This window comes from Thermobia domestica, chromosome 9 (assembly GCF_964235325.1).
Source record: "Thermobia domestica chromosome 9, izTheDome1.hap1.1, whole genome shotgun sequence".
Lineage (NCBI taxonomy): Eukaryota > Metazoa > Arthropoda > Insecta > Zygentoma > Lepismatidae > Thermobia > Thermobia domestica.
In genome coordinates this window covers 141,212,929-141,235,208 of record NC_137462.1, presented here as the reverse complement: position 1 = coordinate 141,235,208, position 22,280 = coordinate 141,212,929, and the positions used below count along the sequence as shown (strand labels likewise).

At 34.5% G+C, this 22,280-nt stretch overlaps 1 protein-coding gene across 1 annotated transcript in view; it reads left to right on the top strand.

The window, feature by feature from the left end:
- LOC145695068 (acid phosphatase type 7-like) overlaps window positions 1-22,280 on the top strand; it is a gene marked incomplete in the record, with an annotated part of 142,609 nt that overhangs the window by 104,163 nt on the left and 16,166 nt on the right. The window contains 3 exon segments of the mRNA XM_081771910.1: window positions 3,825-4,040; window positions 13,098-13,213; window positions 22,104-22,229. Coding sequence (XP_081628036.1) covers window positions 13,105-13,213; window positions 22,104-22,229 — 235 coding nt within the window.

The window sequence follows — 22,280 nt, the reverse complement described above, 5'->3', positions numbered from 1 at the left end:
AGATTTAAACACAACCTCATATATTTTTTTTAGTATGTGCGATTTTTGTAGATATATCTTAATATGATAAATGTTTATTTTTCCATAATATCTTGTTCAAAGGATGGTTTGAACCGGAATCCCCTCATGTACGCTGCTGTTCATATAACAACACTGATCGACATTTTTTTCAAAAGTTGAGCGATGTTTTGAAATGAATAGGTAACTTCGAATGGATTTTTAATGCTGATTTCAAAAATAAAATCAGTTTCTCTCTATCACGTCACATTTTTTCACAAATCGTTAAAACATATTAGCATCAGCAGGTGTATTGTTTTATTACTAAGCCTATAAGGGACTTAACGAAACCTGTTACATATTAAGTTCAGGCATTTCTCACAATTTTTGTACAGTTCTTAAATGTATGCGACATGCCACAAGATTGTAAAATTAATGTTAATGTTAATGTAAATGTACATTTTCATTTATACCTACATACAAAATCACAAATACATTACGTCACTTAGCGTCAAACTTCATTCGCTTCGATTTCCTGACATCGCTGACGCTCGACACGGAAACATCCCTTTTCAACATCCAGCAATAGTCTGCCATCATGTTAACGTTCCATCTCCCCTGGTATCGCCTTTCCATCTCTGCTATGCCTTTATGAAATCTCTTCCCATGCTCCTCACTGTAGTCTCCGAGATTACATGGAAAGAAATCAAGATGGGAGTTGAGGAAATGTAACTTTAGGCTCATTTTGCTTCCAAGTTTACATAAATTTTCCAAAAGGTTTTTCAAGTAATGTTCATAGTTCTTATGTTTTTCATTTCCCAGAAAATGGGCAACTACCAGTTTGAAACTAACCCAGGCCTCCCTTTCAGTTTATGTCATTATTTGCTCAAATTCACGGTTAAGCATAAACTTTCTTATTTGAGGGCCAACAAAAATGCCTTTTCAGTTTCCCATCACTGATTGCTATAAATTTACTTGCAATGTATTTAAAACATTTCCCATCCGTGTTTAATGCTTTAACGAACTGTTTCATGATTCCTAACTTAATGTGCAATGGAGGGAGTAGTATTTTAGACGATGGCGCCAATTGCTGTTGTGTCACATTCTTCTTTCCTGGAGAGAGAGACTTTCTACGTGGCCACATTTTCACTTTCCAATGATTTTCCCGGTCCCGACTGTCCCATTCACACAAAAAGCAGGGAAATTTTGTGTTCCCGGATTGGAGACCTAACAACAATGCTATCACTTTAAAATCGCCACATACTGACCAACCATGTTCTTCATATTTCACTTTTACGAGCATAAGTCTCAACGTTTCATACGTTTCCTTCAAGAACACAGAATATGCTATGGGAATTGATGGTAATACATTACCGTTGCTCAACAAAACACCTTTCAAGCTGGCCTTCGATGCATCAATAAAGAATCTCCGTTCTGTTGCATTGTATGCAATACCATAGAATTCTATCGCTTTTCTTATGTTGTTGCAATACACTAAATTTTCTCCTTCAGTGAAGTATGGTAGAAGTTCTTTCTCTCGGTGCCTGTACCATGAAAAATGTGTTTCAGGAGACAAGAGACAATTTTTCTTCAACCGGGAACCAAGAAGTTGGGCAATAGCAGTCTTCAACATGATTTTTTGGTTCACGCCATACCATTGGGATTCCAAACGGCAGGGCTTTCTTCTTGCCACATGTCCAGAATCGCAAAGCCTCCACACAAGTCTTGCAAACTGTATGTGGGGCCCACTTTTTGTTCTGGTCACCTAATTTCATTCCAAAATATGCATTGTATGCATCCTTCACAAATTTTGTTGCACGTTGTCTTTGTCTCTTCACTACATAACATCCGCAAATGTAACAAAAAATGTCTGGAGAGTTCACACACTTTCTAAATAACATTGTTTCACTGTTTCAAAGCAACAAACCGCAGAGAAACTTGATCAAAACAGCGTATCCTAGAGCTGTGTATACATAAATTGTTTACGTGACACTTACAGTGATTTCTTACATTAAGTAATATGATACATTAAAAAATTGCACTTTATTACATGTTAATGAGACTAGCTACAACAGCAAAAAATTACGTATTTCTTTCGGTTACTTTTAAGAATTTACAACAAAACTTTGAATGTCTAAATTATCCATTATTGTAATATTATGCGCCCTGTCATCTACCGGGTAAAAATAGAAAAAACTGTGGGTGATGGAAACAAAAGAAACATAGTTTTGGGATCAGTATCAAAATAGTTGTTCAAAATAGCAATTAGTTTCCAGACATCAAAACCCATGTCGACCAGTGTAATTTAAAAAGAATGTCATCAAAGGGAAAACTCACTGGAGACATCAAAATCAGAGGTTAGTTTTGCAGAAGGAGGGGTGCAAAGCCAGTTTCACTGCCATTGCTGATGTGACTTCCGTTTTCTAGAACTCTGAAACCGCCACTAGGTGCGGACAACTACACTAAATTTTCGTCTATTTCTTAAATCAAGTCATGGTGCAATTACTACTGAAGCATTTATTTATGAAATATGGATAAAATTATAATTGACGTTTTTGAAAACTTCGAGAAACACTAATCTACACCTTGTGGACTCTTCGTGAGAAATGGTATGTCTCATTGTAAGGAGTTATGAAATATACATAAGAAAGCATGAGCACGTTTTGAATAAGTAAAAGTTCTATCCCCTAGAATAAATTATCGCTTGTAGAATTTTCAGGAGAAACAGCTTACGCCACATTATAAGATTGTTAAATTAAGTATGAGCAAAATCACCGGAACAGTTTTTTTTTTTAATATCTAAAATATACAGCGCCCCCCCCCCAAAAAAAAGAAACCACTCGTTGTGGTATTGTACAGTCAGCGACAAAAGTTATTTCCGTTTGGTAAAATTTATTTTGGGAATAATGGTGATAGGGCTGGAACATCCAACGGTGATATGGTTGGAACGTACGGGAAATTTATATTCTTCTTAATTCACTGAAATCTGTACTTAAATTGTCCTTCCATTCTGCAAGTTATTTACGAAACTAATTTCATGAAACTGAAAGAACTTTCGTCTCTGACTGTACATTAGTACATTCTTCTCACTTATTTCACTGACGTCATTAGCTTTTTAAATCTGGGGGAGTCGCATGAATCAAAATCAAAATCCTCTTTCCGACAAAAATTATATACAAAGTAGTATATAGTTCCTTTAAATATATTTGACTAAAATCTGGGGGACGCGTCCCCCCGACCCCTCGCTTACGACGCCCGTGCTCATTTGACGGTTTCATTGTTATAGAGAGTTTTAAGTCAATTACTGTACTTACATACGTTCTGTAGATAAAAAGACTACTCATTAAATAATAAAATAATAAATTCCACTCTGGCACCACTTTCCTCAACATAAGGGATCTTCATCATTAAGATTTTCTTTCTGAGCTATGTACTATATTTCCAAACGAAGAATTGTATGACTTTTTGAACTCACATATACCTACAATGATTCAACTCAAATTCCAACGTAGCTGATTATATATGACATATAATATGTTTCACTTCTTTACGTAGTTTTTATCACAGAGGAATGCAATGAATCAAGCAGGTCAATAGCGTAATGAGTCATTTCTTTTGGCACCGATGTTTTATTTTAGCGAAGTTGTTGCCGGATTTTCCCGCTTTGCTTTACGTAGCTATACGAATAATTTAATGCATATTAAAAACTTCTATGTATCTGTATGTATCTCACTTTCGTTATATCATGTCTTATGTACTTGTTCTATATCTTTTTATTCAGTATATTTGAGTGTTTTAAACAATTACTTTTTTTTCTTTCTTTAAAGATAAAGAAGATATGTTCGTAAACAGAAGTTGAAAGATAAATGCTGGTCACATGACGTGGCCGGCATGTACTTATTATCCTCTCTTGTGGGCATGGTGAAGGCAATTTGCTAACAACAGCACAATCAATCACTGTAGCACGCGACTCATCTGACCTTATCTTCGTATAATATTTACAGTATATCTATTGCTACATCGATCCATTCACATTAACAGAGGTAAGTTTTGTTTATTTTATTTAACATGTTATGAATGCAGTTTCTATGTTGACATACTGGTAATGAAGTATGACAGTTTTTTTTTCTCTTCTTCTTTGTAGAACCTAGAAATTATCAGGAAACAAATCCTTAATTTCATTTTTGGGAACTATGTTCAACTTCGGAAATTGTACGTATAACGTACAATTAAAACAGGAATTTATTGGATGGGATGGGAAGCTTGCCTCCTAAGTGAGTTAAATGGAATTGGCAGTTGGAATAATTAAATAATAATAATAATAATAATAATAATAATAATAATAATAATAGCACTAAATTGAAAAAATCAGTCTTTTTAATAACTATCGACAACAATCTGCCAAAACCGGAAGTGGTTCAAATGTACTATCCGCGTTTCGATACCAGTTTCAAGGTTTATCGCAATAGAACGAAAATGGTAATAGATAGAGGGACGCAGATTGCAAACTATTCAGCGTTTCAAGACATCTACCGAAACCATAAGTGGTTGAAATTTACTATTACTTCCAGATTCAATACTGATTTCCATAGAGAAAAAAACTGTAAATGCTATCAAGATACGTTTACTCGCAATCGTTTAGCATCCCGAGAATACATTCCATTTTATCCATTGGATAGTGTCTATTTTACACGTCAAATTAACCATTTGCGGTTTCAAAACTTATCACCGTTGAAAAGAAATAGTAATAGTATGTGACAAACGGTTTTTGTAATTGATACAACATGTCAATCATATATATCATCACAACCCTTAATGCTCTATTGAATCCGAAAATGGTTGAATTTACTAGTGCTTTTGATTTCAGATTTTCATAGAGAAAAAATATTGAGAAGTAGTTTTTAGCAATCGATTTAGCGTCCAAAGAAAAGGTTCTATAATATACTAGCAGCGTTCACCCCGCTTCGCTGCGGTCACCCCGGAACGCAATAAACTTTGTTACTTAGATAATTTTTACTTTTTCGCTTTCAAGTGATATGATAAAAACCATAGAAGATTGCATTAAATGTTAACATTATATCGCCTGTCATTTATGTTAACCCGCCCCGCTTCGCTGCGGTCACCCCGGAAGTTTTCGCTTTCAAGTGATATGATAAAAACCATAGTCGATTGCAGTAAATGTTAACATTATATCGCCTGTCATTTATGTTAACCCGCCGAGTGACACGGTCATGCGGGTTGCATATAAATACGTTTATTTTTACCTATGATGAACTAACAAAGGATTTGTACGTTATGGACACTTGAATGGTCAATTATCTCAAGACACTGGTAATTAAAAATTAAAGTGATATGATAAAAACCATCTAGGGTCCAAATCCTAATAACCCCCCAAAAATAAAAGAAATTGGTTCAGCCGTATTAGCGTGATGAGGTAACAAAGGATTTGTGCGTTCTCTTTTATATATATAGATAACCTTATTAGAAGTCTTGTTCGCTGGAGTTCATTGTGAAATGGCACTCACTTGTTTTTACTAGCATTTGTTTTCAGTTTAAACGTGGTTGAAGTGAGACAGTATGCGATGGTATGCCATACCGCCTCTGGTTTTTCAGTGATGAAGGCATACCGTCTCTGGTTTTCCAATGATTAAAACATACCGTCACTGGAAAGTAGATGCTAAATACCTTTAATAAATCCATTTTTATACACAGTAATTGACGAATAGCTAAGCACGTAAAAGATTTTATTTCTTATGTAGAAAAGTTGACAACACCGATATTTTTCTTACCTCTTTCCTATCTTTTGTTTTTAAAATTAGATGTCTGCAAAGAAGTCACCTTACTTATATTTTGATGTGCCATATTGATATTTTCTTTGTATGTGTGTATGTGAGTGTCTTCTTGCCGTAATGCATGTGAATGTCATGTTTTGAGCATGGGCAGGTTTAGGAGTTGTCTGTTGTGGGAGCTGACCTTACGGGTGTTTTGAATACCCCACCGTCGAGTGGGAGACCGGGAGTTTTTCCGCAGAAAATTATTAATATCCTCATTCGGATTTTCAGCATTTTGGTGTATACTTCTCTATAATGCAACATAAGGGGACATGTTTTTTTTTCAGAAAGTTGGAGGGGATCAAAGACTTTCTATGCCCCCACCCCACCCCACCCCCGCGTTACTACTGAGAAGCTCTCCAATGGTTTTCAGTCATTATGTAAATAGAAATGTAATCTTTTAGGCAACATACCCTCATTACAACATTTAGGTAGCCGGTATGTCAAGTCAAAATCGTCTCTGGTTTTTTTCCACTTCGAACACTGGTTTAAACTCGTAAGGCATACAGGCTCGTATAACGCTGTTCGGAATTCTAATCTTTGACCCGCTCTCACTGACGTCCTCGTATAATTGTAACGACTGCAACTAGCAGACAACAAGAGGAAACACCCACTTCTTTTTTCGCATTGAAACCAATCGTGTGATCAGCGCTTCGCAGTCACGCGGTAAAACACGTCAGACCATGTTTTAACCTACTTAAAAAAAGTTCTCATTTTGATCCCTACGCATGTGTGTATGTTCGCATTTTATCAGTGGCGTAACTACAAAGGAGCGATTAGAGCAGTTACTCCAGGGCGCACAGTAAAAGGGCAAAAAAAAAAAAAAAAAAAAAAAAAGGAAAAGGAAAACTGTTCCTTATGCAAAGAATATTTGAAAATATTTCAAAAGATACGCTATAACTATTAGCAGTTAATTGGCAACAGCCGATATTGGAGGTGGATCCAGGAATTTTTTAGGAGGGGGCGCAGGTCTGAAAAATAAACTTGACACATTTTTCGATATTAGTTCGCTAACTAAAAATGTGAACTGCACTGCTTTATAATACGTATTTATCTCTGCCCTTCTGGAAGCGGCATTGAGGAAAGCCATGTTGTTCAACACGAGAGAATCCAGGATTAACATGAACTGGAAACGCATATATTATCTGCAGTGAGTGGAGAATGCACTCAGAATCTTCCTTTTGAGAGAAATTTTAAACTTCTTTTTTCACAGCCTTTGAACAAGCGCTTCATTAGGGACTAATTTATATGTTTACTCGTCAAGGAGGGGCGCGCGAGCCCCGCGCTCCCTTTCTGGATTCCCACTGGGGGATACCCGAACAATAGTCACTACAATATTTGTCTAGTTAGCTACCTAGTGAAAGTTTTGCATAATGAGTCATTGCAATCGGCACGCCGCGTCCCCTCCCGGATTTCAGGCCCACCCGGAAATAAAACGAAAGTTGGGCTTGTTTGAAACCTAGTTGACACTTAAAAAACTATCCTGTACTCCCTACTTATATTAAGAATTATAAGCAAAGTATAAAAGTAGCAGTTTGGATAAAGTGCAGTAAGCAATTTTTAATCAGGCAAGCATATATATACAGATGGTGATCAGAAAAATGGAAACACCTGAACGAAATTGCAACTTACCAGATTAATATGGTGTCGGGCCACCTTTCGCTTTCAGAACAGCCTTGATGCGACGTGGGATGGAGGCATAGTGGTCGTGAATGGTAGCAAGTGGAATTTTACACCATTCCTCGTGCAGGGCATCGGCCAGTTCTGTGAGAGAGAATGGAGGTGGAAATCGTCGCCGGAGTCGTGTTTCCAAGACGGACCACAGATGTTCAATTATGTTGAGATCTGGGGATTGGGCGGGCCAGGGGAGGTGTTGAACTTCATCCCGATGTTCCTCAGACCACGCTGCAACAACGCCAGCTGTGTGAACGGGTGCATTATCAACCTGGATGATGGCGTCATTGTCCGGGAACAACATCCGGACTATAGGATGCAAGTGATCTAAAATTGCGACATAATCGTTGGCAGTGATTCTTCCGCTAAGTGTGACCACAGGACCCGATGAAAACCATGATATGGCGGCCCACAGCATCACCGAGCCGCCGCCATGTTTCACAGTTGAGCGGAGACACTGCAGATCATAAGCTTCTTTGGGCGTTCTCCACACATAAACACGGCCCGTGGTTGGGAATAGGGTGAAGGATGACTCATCCGACCATATCACAAGTTTCCAGTCCTCAATGGTCCAAGTTGCATGATCGCGGCACCATTTGCGGCGTGCGAAAGCGTTATGGTCCCTGATGAGCCGTTTGGCCCGTGCAACACACCCCGTAAGTTCATGTCATGTAATTCGCGGCGGACTGTGATTGTCGAAACAGGGTGGGGGAGGTGCTGATTGAGTTCCTCCGTCACTTGCTCCGCAGTGGCACGACAGTTCTGCGTGACAATGCGCTTTAATACCCGGCGTGACCTGTCACTCATGATTTTCTTCCGCCCACTGTTCCGCTTCCACGATGTGGTTTTCCCGTGTGTTATGTAGGCCGTCATCACCTTCGACACTGTCCCACGCGACACACCTAACACAGTAGCCACTGCCGTCACACTCACTCCACATAACCGCGCACCAACAATTTGCCCTCTTTGAAACTCTGAGAGGTCTCCCATTTTACACTACCTCCGTCTGCTGCAGCCACTGGACACTGCTGTTCCACTGCACCTGACGTAGTATGGAGACCGACCTAACACACCACCACCAGCGGTCCGGCGCTGCGGGCGCAACGACACCACTGCCAACCCATACATCTGACGTGTTGCCAACTACAGGTGTTTCCATTTTTCTGATCACCATCTGTATATATTAACGCAGCAGCTGAAATGTGTGGAACAGGGGACGGGTATGAGTATATCGTATATCCAGGGCGCAGTAAAACTAGTTACGCCACTGCATTATATCACTGTTGGTCATATCGATGCAGTGTTCACTAATAGAATAGAAGAGTTATTACGTATAAAATATTAGACAATGTTAAGTAATCAATTATGCTATGCATAAGTGTCGGAAGTTATAGAGAAGGGCTTTGCCTGTCCGTCCGTCGATCTTTCGACAGTTATCAGAACAAAAAAGGTAAGAGATATCGAAATGCTCTCCGTCAACTTTCTATTCAAACCGGAAGTGGTTCAAATTATCCATTTCTAGTTTCAATACTTATCACCATAGAACGAAAACGATAACAGATAGTGGGAAGTGGTTCTTTTTTGCAAACGATTCAGCATCTTAAGTCAACGTATCTTGACTACCTCGAAGAAATATACCAAAACTGAAGGTAGTTAAGATTTAATGTTACTTCCGGCTTCAATACTGTCTTACACAGAGCAAAAACGGTACGATATTTTTTAAAAAATCGATTCATTGTGCCAAGAATAAGTTCAATCACCTGCGTTAACTCTTTAGTCAAATCAGAAGTGGTTCAAATTAGCCATTTCCAGTTTCATCGTTTATCGCCATAGAACTTAAAATGGTAACAGTTGGCGAAAAAGTGATTTTTTTCAAACGATTCAACATACTATGGCTATTTCGAATACTCTACCAAAACCGGAAGTAGTTCAAATTTTCTACTACCGTTTTCAATACTGTTTCCATAGAATTAAAACGAGATGTATTCTTTTGCAATCTATTCAGCTTCCCATGAGTGTGTACTATAACACTCTATCAAATCCGGAAGTGGTTGAAATGTACTACTACTTCCCGATTACTACTGATTTCCATAAAGAGCCACGGTGGCTCAGTGTTAGAGCGTTCACCTCTGTTGCTTGGGGTCCCGGGTTCGATCCCAGCCCCCGCCAAGTGAACTTTGTGGTGGACAAACACCGTGTGCGTGGGTTTCCTCGGAGTTCTCTCGTTTCCCCCTCTTTCTTCATTCCACTATTTCGTTCATTACTCATCATCACCATCTCCTTTAGCCTAACCGGCATAATCGTGGGACGTAAAACTCAAAGATTTCATTTCATTTCCATAGAACAAGAACGGTAAGATATTGAGATGCAGTTGTTTGTAATTGATTCAGCTTCCCAACAACAGGTTCCACCTTCTCCATTAACCCTCTGTTCCAACCGAGAATGGTTCAAAGTAACGATTTCCGGTTTCAACGTTTATCGCTATAGAACGAAAACGGTAACATAGGGAGAAGTTAGTTTGCATTCAGCGGTAACATAGCGAAAACGGTAAGATAGTTTTTCTGCAAACGATACAATGTCTCAGGTCAACGTACCATGATTATCCCGAGCACCCTACCAAACCGGATGTGGTTTAAATTTACTAGTACTTCCAGTTTCAATATTGATTCCCATAGAGCAAAAATGGTAAGAAATATCAAGATGCAGTTTTTTGCAATTGACTCAGCTTTCCAGGAGTAGGTTCTATCTCCTCCCTTAAGCATCTATTGAATACTGAAGTAGGTCTAAAGTAAAGTTTTCTGGTTCCAACTTTTATCCCCATAGGGAAAAAACAGTAAGGTTTTGTGAGTAATGGCTTTTTGGTATAGATTCAGCGTCTGAGAAACAGGTTCTATTTTTGATGTTATGTAAGTAGGAATGCAATCTTTTAGGCAACATACCCTCACTGTATTTCAGCACTTAGATAGGTGGTATGTCGAATCAAAATCTTAATAAAACATACCGTCTCTGCTTTTTTTTTTCCACTTCGAACATTGAGTATTAGAGCAAAAACGTTAATAAATATTAAGCGGCGGTTTTCTGCAATCGATTGAGCGTCCATAGAACAAGTTCCATCTCCTCGGGTAACCCTCTACTCAAACTGCAAGTAGTTTAAATTAGCCATTTCTGGTTTTTACGTTTATTGTCAGAATGAAAACGGTAACAGATAGCGAGAAGCTGTGTTTTTTCAAACGATTCAGCTCTTCAAGCCAAGATATTATGACTGTCTGCAACACTACTAAAACTAGAAGTATTTCAAATTTACTATTACTCCCGTTTTTAATACCGATTTCCATAGATCAGAAGCTGTAAGTGATATCAAGAAGCAGTTTTTGCAATCGATTCAGCTTCCAAAAAAATTGGTTCGAAAGCCCCTTCGTTAACCCTCAACGCAAACTGGCAGCGATTCAAATTAACCGTTTCCGGTTCCAATATTTACTGCTATAGAACAGAAGTGGTAATAAATAGCGATAAACAATGTCTCAAATGTATATATAATCTTAACCCGCAACGCGCTATCGAAACCGGATGTGTTTGAAATTTTCTGTAACTTCCGGTTTCAAATCTGATTTCCATAAAGCAAAAACTGTAAGATATTTCAAGAAACTTTTTTTTTTCAATCGACTCAGCGTTTTAAGAATGTTCTATCTCCTCCTTTAATCCTCTATTGAAACTGAAAGTGATTCAAATTATTGATTTCCGGTTTCAGTATTTATCGCTATACCGTAGAACAAAAGCAGTAATGATTAACGAGTAGGCCTAATGTTTTTTTGGTATGGATTGAGTGTCCGAGAACAAGTTCTATCTTTAAATTTATTACTCTATTGCAATTAGTAGTTATAAATGTACTACTTCAAATTTGACAATTGAATTCGAATAGTTTGAAACTCTGCCATAGTTTCACACAGTAAAACGAAACTCATTTGTTTAAAAAAAAAAAATTAAATAATTCTCGCGACACCTTATGAAATCAAAAGCTATCCTAAACTATACGGCAACCAGATAACCAACAAAATAAGGTGGTTGCATACAACAAGGAGTTTGAGATCATCCTTGTGGTCAGCCTTCTCCAAATTGTTTAAAATTGTTTAGGTTATTGTAAATGTCGTGACTGCTTACATGCCGGTCTTTCTCGACTTTTGTCAGAATATCATTCTCTCTTTTTTTTTTTCTGTGATTGATTGCCTCACTGCGAGAAGCATTTTGGACATCGAAACTGGAAAAATTAAACAAACTTAAAAGAAACATAGCCAACTTCAAAAATACAGTAAAAGCGGAAAATTAAAACGTCTTTTAAATATGAACTGACTATTAAAAAAAAACACCTAAAAGCATTATCATGAATTAAAAAAAATGTAGTGGTACCAAGCCAAACATATTAATGGCTCATAAAATTATCATCTAAATAATTATATATTAGTAATAGTACTCATTTATTTTCTGCTTTTACTGCATTATTATTATTATTTTCTGCTTTTTAGTGTTTTTTTTTTTTTTTTTTGAAGTCGGTTCTTATTTTAAAAAAAAAGAAAAGAAAAGAAAAGAAAAAGATTTTAGGTACCTAATACCACCTAAATGACTATTGCAGAACTTGAATACTGATCCCGAAGCTTCAAAATGAGATAAGTCTGCCTATAGAAATGCAAAATAAATAAATTGCAAGTGACCTCCGAAATCATTTCATGGCTTTAAAAACTTAAAGAACCACTGCTGTTGAAATTAAATACTTTAAATGGGCGTCGCCTGGATTCGAAATGTACTCTACGATCAGTATACGAAATATACTCTACCAGTTTACGGATTTAAAAATTAAATTATCAATAATTTATTATCTATTCTATTTATGCTTCATAATATATTTTACTTAGCTGTTAGTTATTTACAAAGATTTTTATTGTAACAGTAGGCCAGGTTTAAGTATCTTGCATTTGTGTGTCTGTATTATCGCGCAGCCCCACACTATTTTCATTTAATTATTTCATAGAAGTGGTGATGAAACTTAAAGGAAAATAAGTTCCGATGGAAATGAATCGTACAATAAGTTCCCGTTTTGAAATTTATATCAGCACTTGACACGGATAATAATAATAATAATAATAATAATAATAATAATAATAAGCCAGAATCTCGCACCAAGTAACTACCATTTGTTTCCATACATCAATATTTGTCTAACAACGCAGCATTTTGATGACGACCCAGATCTTCAAACTGACGTGTAGGAATGGTTGAAGTCACAGGTGATAACTTTTTATGACAATGGACTTTGTAAGCTCGTTCATCGCTATAATACGCCTTAACTTGAAAGGTGACTATGTCAAAAAGTAATGTAAGAGTGTCGCTTCACAATGTAATAAAAATTGTCTACTTTCACAAGTCTTCTTTTTATTCCAAATCGTGAGTTATTTTCTGGATAGCCCTCGTAAAAGGAAAGCTGTTAGTTAGCAAGAAATAAGAAAAAATCATTTTCGTTAATGTTGTGGTAACTAATAATGATTATTTTAGAATTTGAATGTGACAGTTCACTAACTAAACATTTTTAATGTTACATTTCAGGTTCAATATGAGGGAAGCATTAATTTTTGTATTGTTGATATTGGAAGCTGCGTATGGATCAAGGTTAGATCGCTTAGTATATCACCAGCCCGAGCAAATCCATATATCATATGGAGGTAAGCTTCGTTTAGTACGGATATCTTTATGATAATCTCTGAAACAATTGAAACTTCATATCGACTTTAAGAAAGAAAAAAAAATAGCAATTATTTATTTAGATGTTACTTAATGATATGCGTGTAAATATTTTATGGGAGTGCATGTACTTGCATTGCCAAGTTCAAGGACGAAATTGTGTAGTGTAAGTTACTGGTAAACAAAATAAATACGATAAGATTATAGTAAATGTATATATTATCTCATCAAATGCACTAATGTGATTACTTTTGATGACGCAATTAAATTCAAGTTCGATTAAAGATTAGTATCAGATTTGTAACACTGATAACTTCCCTTTTATTTAAAAAAAAAAAAAAAAAAACGTAATTTTTAGGTGAAATAAAGATACGTTTACAAGAACTCCGCTTGTAATTTTTTTTCTATGTTAAGTTCAAGTTGTAACGCATTTTCTATCTCTAATGGAATATTAGTATCTCAATAAATATGCAAAATAACGAGCATGATTATACGCTTTGACATAAGCCCTCTTTTCAATATAATAGCATAACAGGAGTTCAACTGGTGAAAAATTTTGACTAGTGTGTGTCTAGGTTAATAGGGTAACCTTTCTGAATTTGTATATGAATTAATAGATGTGTGATATTATTATTATTATTATTATTATTATTATTATTATTATTATTATTATTATTATTATTATTATTATTATTATTATTCCTTAATAAGTTATCACGTATCGGATTATCATTAGCATACATTAGATGGTTTGAAAGCTACCTGTGAAATAGAACTTTTAAGGTAAAAATTGACAGTGTATCATCTATTGAAGGTCAAATAGGGAAGGAAATACCCAAACGATTTATCTAAAATAAAATTAAATATTCAAAAATATTACTATGTGCAGATGGCATATTTTTTTTTAGAATAGTTAACAACGAATACGATAATTACTTATTACAAAAATATTTGGATACAATAAATAACTAGTGCAAATGTAATTTATTACAAATCTACTGTGAAAAGCTAAATGTATGGCATTTACGAACAAGATTCAATATTTTGTTAGTACATATAGAATAAATGGAGTAACAGTAAATAAGAAAGAACAAATCAAAAGTCTAGGTTTATCTATGTGACAGGCAACTGAAATTTGGCAGTCATATAAATAATACAGTTCAAGGGGCCAAGAAAAGTTATAGGATTTACCCCCATAGCAGAACATGCCGCTATCTGCTATGTGATCGCAGAAAATTTGCCGCACCTGTGCAGAAAATTGCGAAATGTATATATAGGCCTATATATATATATATATATATATATATATATATATATAGTCAACAGAAAAGTATAAAAACATACCTGCTATGTGTAGATGTCTTAAATGCACGGACGACTCGCATAAGTATAGTTTGAACTGTTTTTTACATCGCGTAAAGCGTATTTTTAAGAATCACAAGTGTTTCTTCTGCAGAAAAGTTTTGCAGAAATCTTGCAGAAAATTTTTGATTTACAAAAGCTTATAGCAGAAAGACAAAGAAGATTCTGCCATCGGGGGATTTATATTCAATCAATGGCCTGATTTTAAAGATGGTAGTTCATATTTTTACTTATACAAGAAACTAGTCAGATCTAAACTAGCGTTTGATTCAGTCGTATGGAACAATATCTGTAACGCGCTAATAAACAAAATAGAAGCTATTCAGAAATATTTTGTCAGGGTGCTTTGCTACAAAATTAAAAATAATTATTGTTCTCATAATTATGAATATTAGGTAAATTATTGAGGATTCCAAAGTCTGTCTGACAAAAGAAACTTCATCGATAGAACATATATTCAAATGTATTAGAAAATTAGCACTGTAGCAAATATTGTCTAGAAAATGTAGGTATAAAGTATTAAATTAGAGAATAAGAAATCAGTCGACGATGGTCCCGTTAAATTCGAAATCTGAGATACTAAAAGGAGTTGCAAAATGTTATAATTTAAGCTGACCATAATCATGTATTTTTGAAATCTTACAGAGTATCTGTTATGTAGATTAATGAATATATTAAAATTATGATTAAAAAAAGTTATATTTGTCTCAAGATAGTTTAACCAATACGAAAATAAAAGATATATTTTAGTTTGATGTGCATTAAAATTTAGAAACTTATTTGAAATGAAACAGCAACCTACATTGTTTAGTACATTGGCCATTTTTATTAGATCGTGATTTTTTTTACTATGTATTTTTACTTCTAAAAAGGAATCTAACCTGCTAAGCTTACATTTGACTTTCCATTTATTATAATTATTATCTTACTTGTAGCCTATTGTGTAATATTTTTACAAGTGCTGGGTTTTTGCGTACGAACTGTTTGCAGCACTCGAAATAAAGTTATTATTATTATTATTATTATTATTATTATTATTATTATTATTATTATTATTATTATTATTATATAATATAATAATAATAATAATAATAATAATAATAATAATAATAATAATAATAGAATAGTTGTAAAAATACCATTCCTCCTATCCAGAATATGAGAAGTTCACCTCTAACGTAACCTTAGAATTCTCAATTAATATGTTCTTTTCTTAAATGCAGAATTATTTGACCAGTTCGGGAAAACTTAATGGTATGTCACATTTTCTGACTTTCAATTAAATTGGGGAAGAAGGGTCAACATCCGTATGTAATTCAGTGCAGTGACACATACCAAATAAGCTACTCTAGCCATCTGCAGGTATATTTCCGAAATTAAACTGCCTGCATACTGCTCTATGATACAATCCCAACCCATTCTACATAATAACCCAATTTCATCGGAAGTGGCGCTTACATTATGTTTGTGCGAGCCGCACATTTGGCCAGACAATTAAAAATTTAAAGTTAGACCTTTCATTTTCTTTTAATCTTTCCTTTTCACCACTGCGTGTGGTGTAATACAGATCGTTTATTTATTTATTATTATTAAAATTATTATTTTTTTTTTTCAGTTTTAAAAGCGTTTTCCTTTGTTTTATTGATAAGACTTTGCTTACACATGAAAACCTCCATCTCTGGACTTCGAAGTGTCTGTCTTATTGGGGTCAGAGTTTTGGCTCATAACATGTGTAAAGGAAGCATTAATTTATGCAACTTACGAGAAGAGTAATTCTAAATTGTATATTGTTAGCACTCGTTTAGTGAATAAATTACTCTTTGTGTTTGTAGTTTCGTAAAATTTCTTCTAAATGTATTCGTAATCTTATATTGTAATAAGTAGATGCATTTAACCCAAGGTCTAAGTTGCTGTAGCATATTTTTCAAAGCAAAGTGAGAAAGAAACTTTGAGGTCCGTGAAAATTTACGATAATACTCAAAATTTATGTAAGGCCTTATTTGCAACAAAATAAGCAATAGAAATTTCAGTAATTAATAATAATAATAATAATAATAATAATAATAATAATAATAATAATAATAATAATAATAATAATAATAATAATAATAATTCCAAAGATAACAAATTTGTTAATGATAATTTAAAAATGCTAAAAAAAATTAAAAATCTGACTTTCCAAAAAATGGTGAATATCTCAGTGCTATTAGTTAACCCCAAACTTAGACTCTAAGAAGAATTTCCAAATTTCCTTCTCATTTTCAGACAATAGCGTAGAATTGAATTTTTATGCAACACAAACCGCTTTCTTCTTTAAGGTAAGAGAAAAGCCCTGTGAGGTAAATTATTGACACGCTCGCTGTAGTTCTCTCTTATTATTGTAAAATGTTTTTCTCATAGCCTTACAGGCTTGTTAAAAAAAAAAAAATGTTAAATTTAAAAAAAAAAAAGACGTCATATGACCTCTTGATAATGCAAATTCTTGTCAATTGATTATATCAATAAGTTTCTTTATAATCATTGTTCGAATGTTATCATCTATTAAATAATACAATTTATAGCTGAGCACGCTGCCTCCATAGCATTAACTGATATAAATAGTATGTAACTCTTATATAACATGATTAGCAATACTTGAAAGTCCTTGAATTATATACAAAAGATAATTTTATGATTAATAAAGCAATGTATTTGTAGGTGTGAGGAGAAAGGAAAGAGAATAACTTTACTTCCTACACTTGAGGAAAGTGCAAAATATGGAGTTTTGTATTATGAAGATAATGAAATTAAATTATGCTTGTAAAGATAATAACTGTTGAAATTGAATGTTATCTGTAATAAATGCAGCGTCAGATCTGCTTCTTTGGTTTATTATATTATGATAACAATAATAATAGTTTTACAACCACGTGCAAGACGTGTGCTGCTTTCAATACAAATCAACTTTTTTGTTTTTTCATCAATAAAGTATAGATATGATATTGAATATAACATATACTAAAAGTAGAGTGTATCCTTGGTTTAGATTATTGAAATTAAAGTTAAGAAATGCAAGTATTTTAATTATTAAAAAAAATAGAACACAGGCATGTATTTAAGAAATTGAAAGTTAAGGAAGTCAGAGATGTATTTAAGAAAATTAATCCACCTTTTGAGTCTGTGCATCTGACTCTCAATTCAGTTTGTTTGTCGAATATTTACCACTAACGGAAATACGCGGCGTTGCATGGGAAGAGTAATGTTTATGCACCATATTTTAACATAAAGAACTGAGTAGAATAAGTAAAAAGCAACGTCTTTGGCGTTTCTCCTCTCACTTCCGGTCCAACTGATATGCACAATGCCTTCAGCGTACCCCCTGTCAGAAATTTAAGAACTGAGTAGAATAAGTAGGGACGAACACTTTTGGTGTTGCTCTCGTCTGAAGATAATTGTTAATACTGAACTTGAGGAATATTATGGCATATCAGTCTGTCAAACGCCTCAGAATAAGACATCACTTACAGTATGACTTTGGCGTTGCCTTGTCAAGTCTCGGACCAGGTGACAGGGACCGTGTTGACTACATTTCTGCTTAAGTACCATAGAGTCTGATACCAATCAGCTTAACGACCCCGAAAACTACGGATTTCGACACTGATCTCTGTCATTTTGAACATTTTATTTTTCATCACTTCTCACCTTGCACCTCATGTCGATGGAGGCTGTACTTAAACTTAAACGATATTTGGGTATCACTAGTCATCTCAGCGACCCCGAAAACTATGGATTTGACACCAATATATCGGTCGTTTCCGATTAGTTATACATTTCACTACTTTCCAGCCCCCTAGGGGTGTCTTACCCCCATAGTATTTTTTTTTTCCTGATTGTTAGTTATCTGTGTATGTCAACTTGGTTTTAAGAAATGAGTTTACATACCGAGTGTTATGTTTCTAACAAGAAATTTGTGAGATACTTCATATTTTTACTTAAACTACTACTTCCAAATTGAAGCCCCCTATTCTTCCCTTAGGATACGAACCTGAGGTCTCTTTCACACTATAGTTTCTTCGGTAAAATTACTTTGAAGTATACAAAGTCAATGTTGTGGGTTTGTTACAATGGGTGGGTACGTGGGACAAACGAACAAATATTCATTTTTATATGTAAGATTAGTTGCTATGGTGCGTTAGTCATAAACTTCTAGGGAACGAGTTCTTACCTCTGGAGTGTAGAATGATATATTTGGTCTGAAATCATGGCGCAAAATCCTAATATAATTCGGATTTTATAAAATCTGAATGAATCTTCATATTATCAGGTATAAAACTAATTCGCTCACTCTAGAAAAAGTATTTCCAAAGTCATACTGTAAATAATATCTTATTATTTTGAGGCGTTTGACAGACTGATATGTCATATTATTCCTCAAGTTGATAGTTAGAAACACGCCGAACATTAACTAATGCAATTACGTATTCTCTGTAAACGACAAAATATTGTTGCTAATTGAACGTAAAGAACACGTATCAAATATAAAGTAAGGTATACTCCTAGGTCATTATTATTTTGTACCAAATATTGTTACCTATGGTATGTCATGGAGTTATATTTTCCTTCTATGTTTCACAAACCTCCCTCTTTCCTTTTTCTAGTAGACCATGGAGGGCACTGTGGCTCAGTGGTAGAGCACTTACCTCTGGTGTGTGGGGTTCCTAGTTCGATCCCCGGGGAAGTAAATTTGTTATAGGCAGTATCGTTTCCGTGGGTTTTCTATGGATACTCCCATTTTCTCCCATATTTTCATTCCATTGATTCTTTCATCATCATCCACTTGCCTTAATCATCCGTCTTTGTTATCCTAAAGAGCATAATCGTGGGACGTTAAACTGAAAGATTTCATGTAATTTTGAAGCGTTCTAGTGGAAATCGACTGTAATGATTTCCTATTCTGATTCAAATATTAACAATTCAGGCATAAGTTCCTGTCTTGTACGTTGACGAAACATGGATTAGTAGATCTTTAAATTTTAAATTTTAAAAATACAAATAATTCGATTATGAAGTACCCGATTCTCTAAAGAATGCAGTCCTTTCATAAATGCAAAGCTACAATTCTCACAGTTCAAATATGCACTTAAATGTGGGTCATGTCATTTGATGTACTCAAAATATTTTCCATCTCGTAGCACCCTGTAGCTCGCTGTACGGATAAATACTAGGGATGGCCTTTTTCGAAAAATCTGTTTTTCGATTTTCGGAAAGTTCATTTTTCATTTTTTCGTTTTTCGCTTTTTCGAAAAATTTTTTGTTTTTCGTTTTTCGTTTTTGAAAAAGTATTTTTCGAAAAAATGTGGCCATCCCTAATAAATACTCGTCCCGCAGGATGGTTTGGGACTGTTTCATCTCACAGAACCACCATTGATTATGTTTTCCTCCCCTTGAACTCAAGCTGATTGCATAACGATCATTGCTTCCAACGGAAGCGATAGCGGAATTCTTACTGCTTCGCCGATTAGTTTATAGTGATGCTTATTCTTTATTTATCGAATATCCAACCGATATTTTTTGCTTGTTCAGAGTAGTTCTGTATTTGCTTGAAGAAAAAGTGTATGCTCCGAAACAAATATTTTCATTCGTTACTGTAAGAATAGGAAAAAAGAAATTGTGTAAGCTCAATTAAACAATTGCTCTTCAGATAACAGTCTAATGTGGTGTACTTTTCTATTCGGGTGTAATATTTAACTCTGTTAGCCATAACGTCATTAGCAAATGTAAACGAACTATCTTGGCAAGAGCATTGGCTAACCAAAATGCCTGTCACTGCAAAGAAGATACACCTTTAGTTAAATTATGGAAACAAACTTAAATTATGTATAAAGGGTTGCTAGTATATTTACAATGATTTATTGAAATATGATATGACAAATTAAATGAAGTTACAAAATTAATAACTAATTAATGGCGGTAACAAAAGTGAAAGCTAGTTAATTGAATATTTATGAAAGTGAGAATTAGATGGGAGACATTTTCTATTACATGGTAAGAATCTTTAACATTTCCTACTGAAAATCACAATTTAACATTTATCCATATTATAGGATAAGTAGAAGGATAGTTAGTTACAATACTATTCGGCAGAATAGACCAGAAGATCCAACCTTTGATGGGCAGGAGAGATCCATCTCTATGTTCCGAACGATGGAGACTTCTTCAAAACAACTACCTTGCCTCTGCACTGTACCAACTGGACCCCGAAGCAAATTTACGGCAGTCTTTTATATCAATCGTGTAACTGTGGTTAAATTTCTCTTAACCTATTTCTGTTGTGACCCACTCACCTACAGAAGTTACGTAGCATAGAACAATATTTAGAATTTTACTGTTAGGTGGAAACTTCTGGTCTCTTCTAACTCAATGAACATAGAGAAATAAATCAATCTCTGGTTTTTCCACCTGTATGAAAAATATTTAAAATATATAACTTTTTTTTTCGACTGTGATTTTTTTACCACACTAAAGATAAACTTAATCAAAAAATAATTTCAAATAATAATAATCTAAATCGACATAATTAACGCTTAACAAAACCAATAGAATAACAAGCGCATATCTGAAAGAAATCCATCCTTCTGCAAGCAAACAAGAATCTGTTTCTGCTCTGTTTGCTACAATAGATAACATGAAGTACATGGTGTCGTCAAAGCGCAATTTAAAACCATAGTCATCAAAACATCATTATAAGTAATAATAATAATAATAATAATAATAATAATAATAATAATAATAATAATAATAATAATAATAATAATAATAATAATAATAATAAGAAGAAGAAGAAGAAGAAGAAGAAGAAAATGTAAAGAAGTTAAATAAAGTTATATGTTTTTCGCCAATTACCAATTGAAAACGAAACTAATGATATTAGGCATCCAAGAAAAGTCCTGTTTGATTTTGACTAACAAATAGAAAGTCGATAACAAAGTAAGACTACCTGAAGATTTCTCGTATGTCGAAATATTGCAGCACGAAAAGTTTTTTACTTCTGTTCCGCCCTCTCCCACTTCGACTGTAATGATTTTGCATCTGGTGCAGAACTATCGTACGCACAGATAAATAGAATAATTAATGATCATCGGATAGTGTAAAATTCGAAGAATATGGAGGGTGCATTTGCATTTTCCACCAGGTTGGATAATGGTGTCACACATTACTTTAGCAATACATGACCATGCGGTATCCTGAAGCAGCATAACATCTTTGCAATTTACAATTTTCAAATTTTTCATGTGCATACATTCTAATTGCTTCGGGTACGTAGTTGGAATACCTTGAGTTTTGTTTATCATTTTTAGAAAATTAGTTCTACTTTGTCCTTATTTCTTTCTCATTAGCTAATCTAGATGGAAGTTTAATTATTTACCAAACATGATTTCACTATTTCAGATATATGCATAGGCATATAACAAGAGTTTTATTTCCTCTTACGTAGATTATTATAAAATATTTAAAATTTATATTTTGCAGATAATCCTCATGAAATGGTTGTCACTTGGAGCACTATGAACAGTACTGAAGAGTCGGTTGTGGAATTTGGTGAAACTACTTTAGTTAATGTTTTTTACGGCACAGAAACGAAATTTGTTGACGGTGGTGACGGTGGGGACGAAGCTCGAACTCAGTATATTCACAGAGTGAAACTTA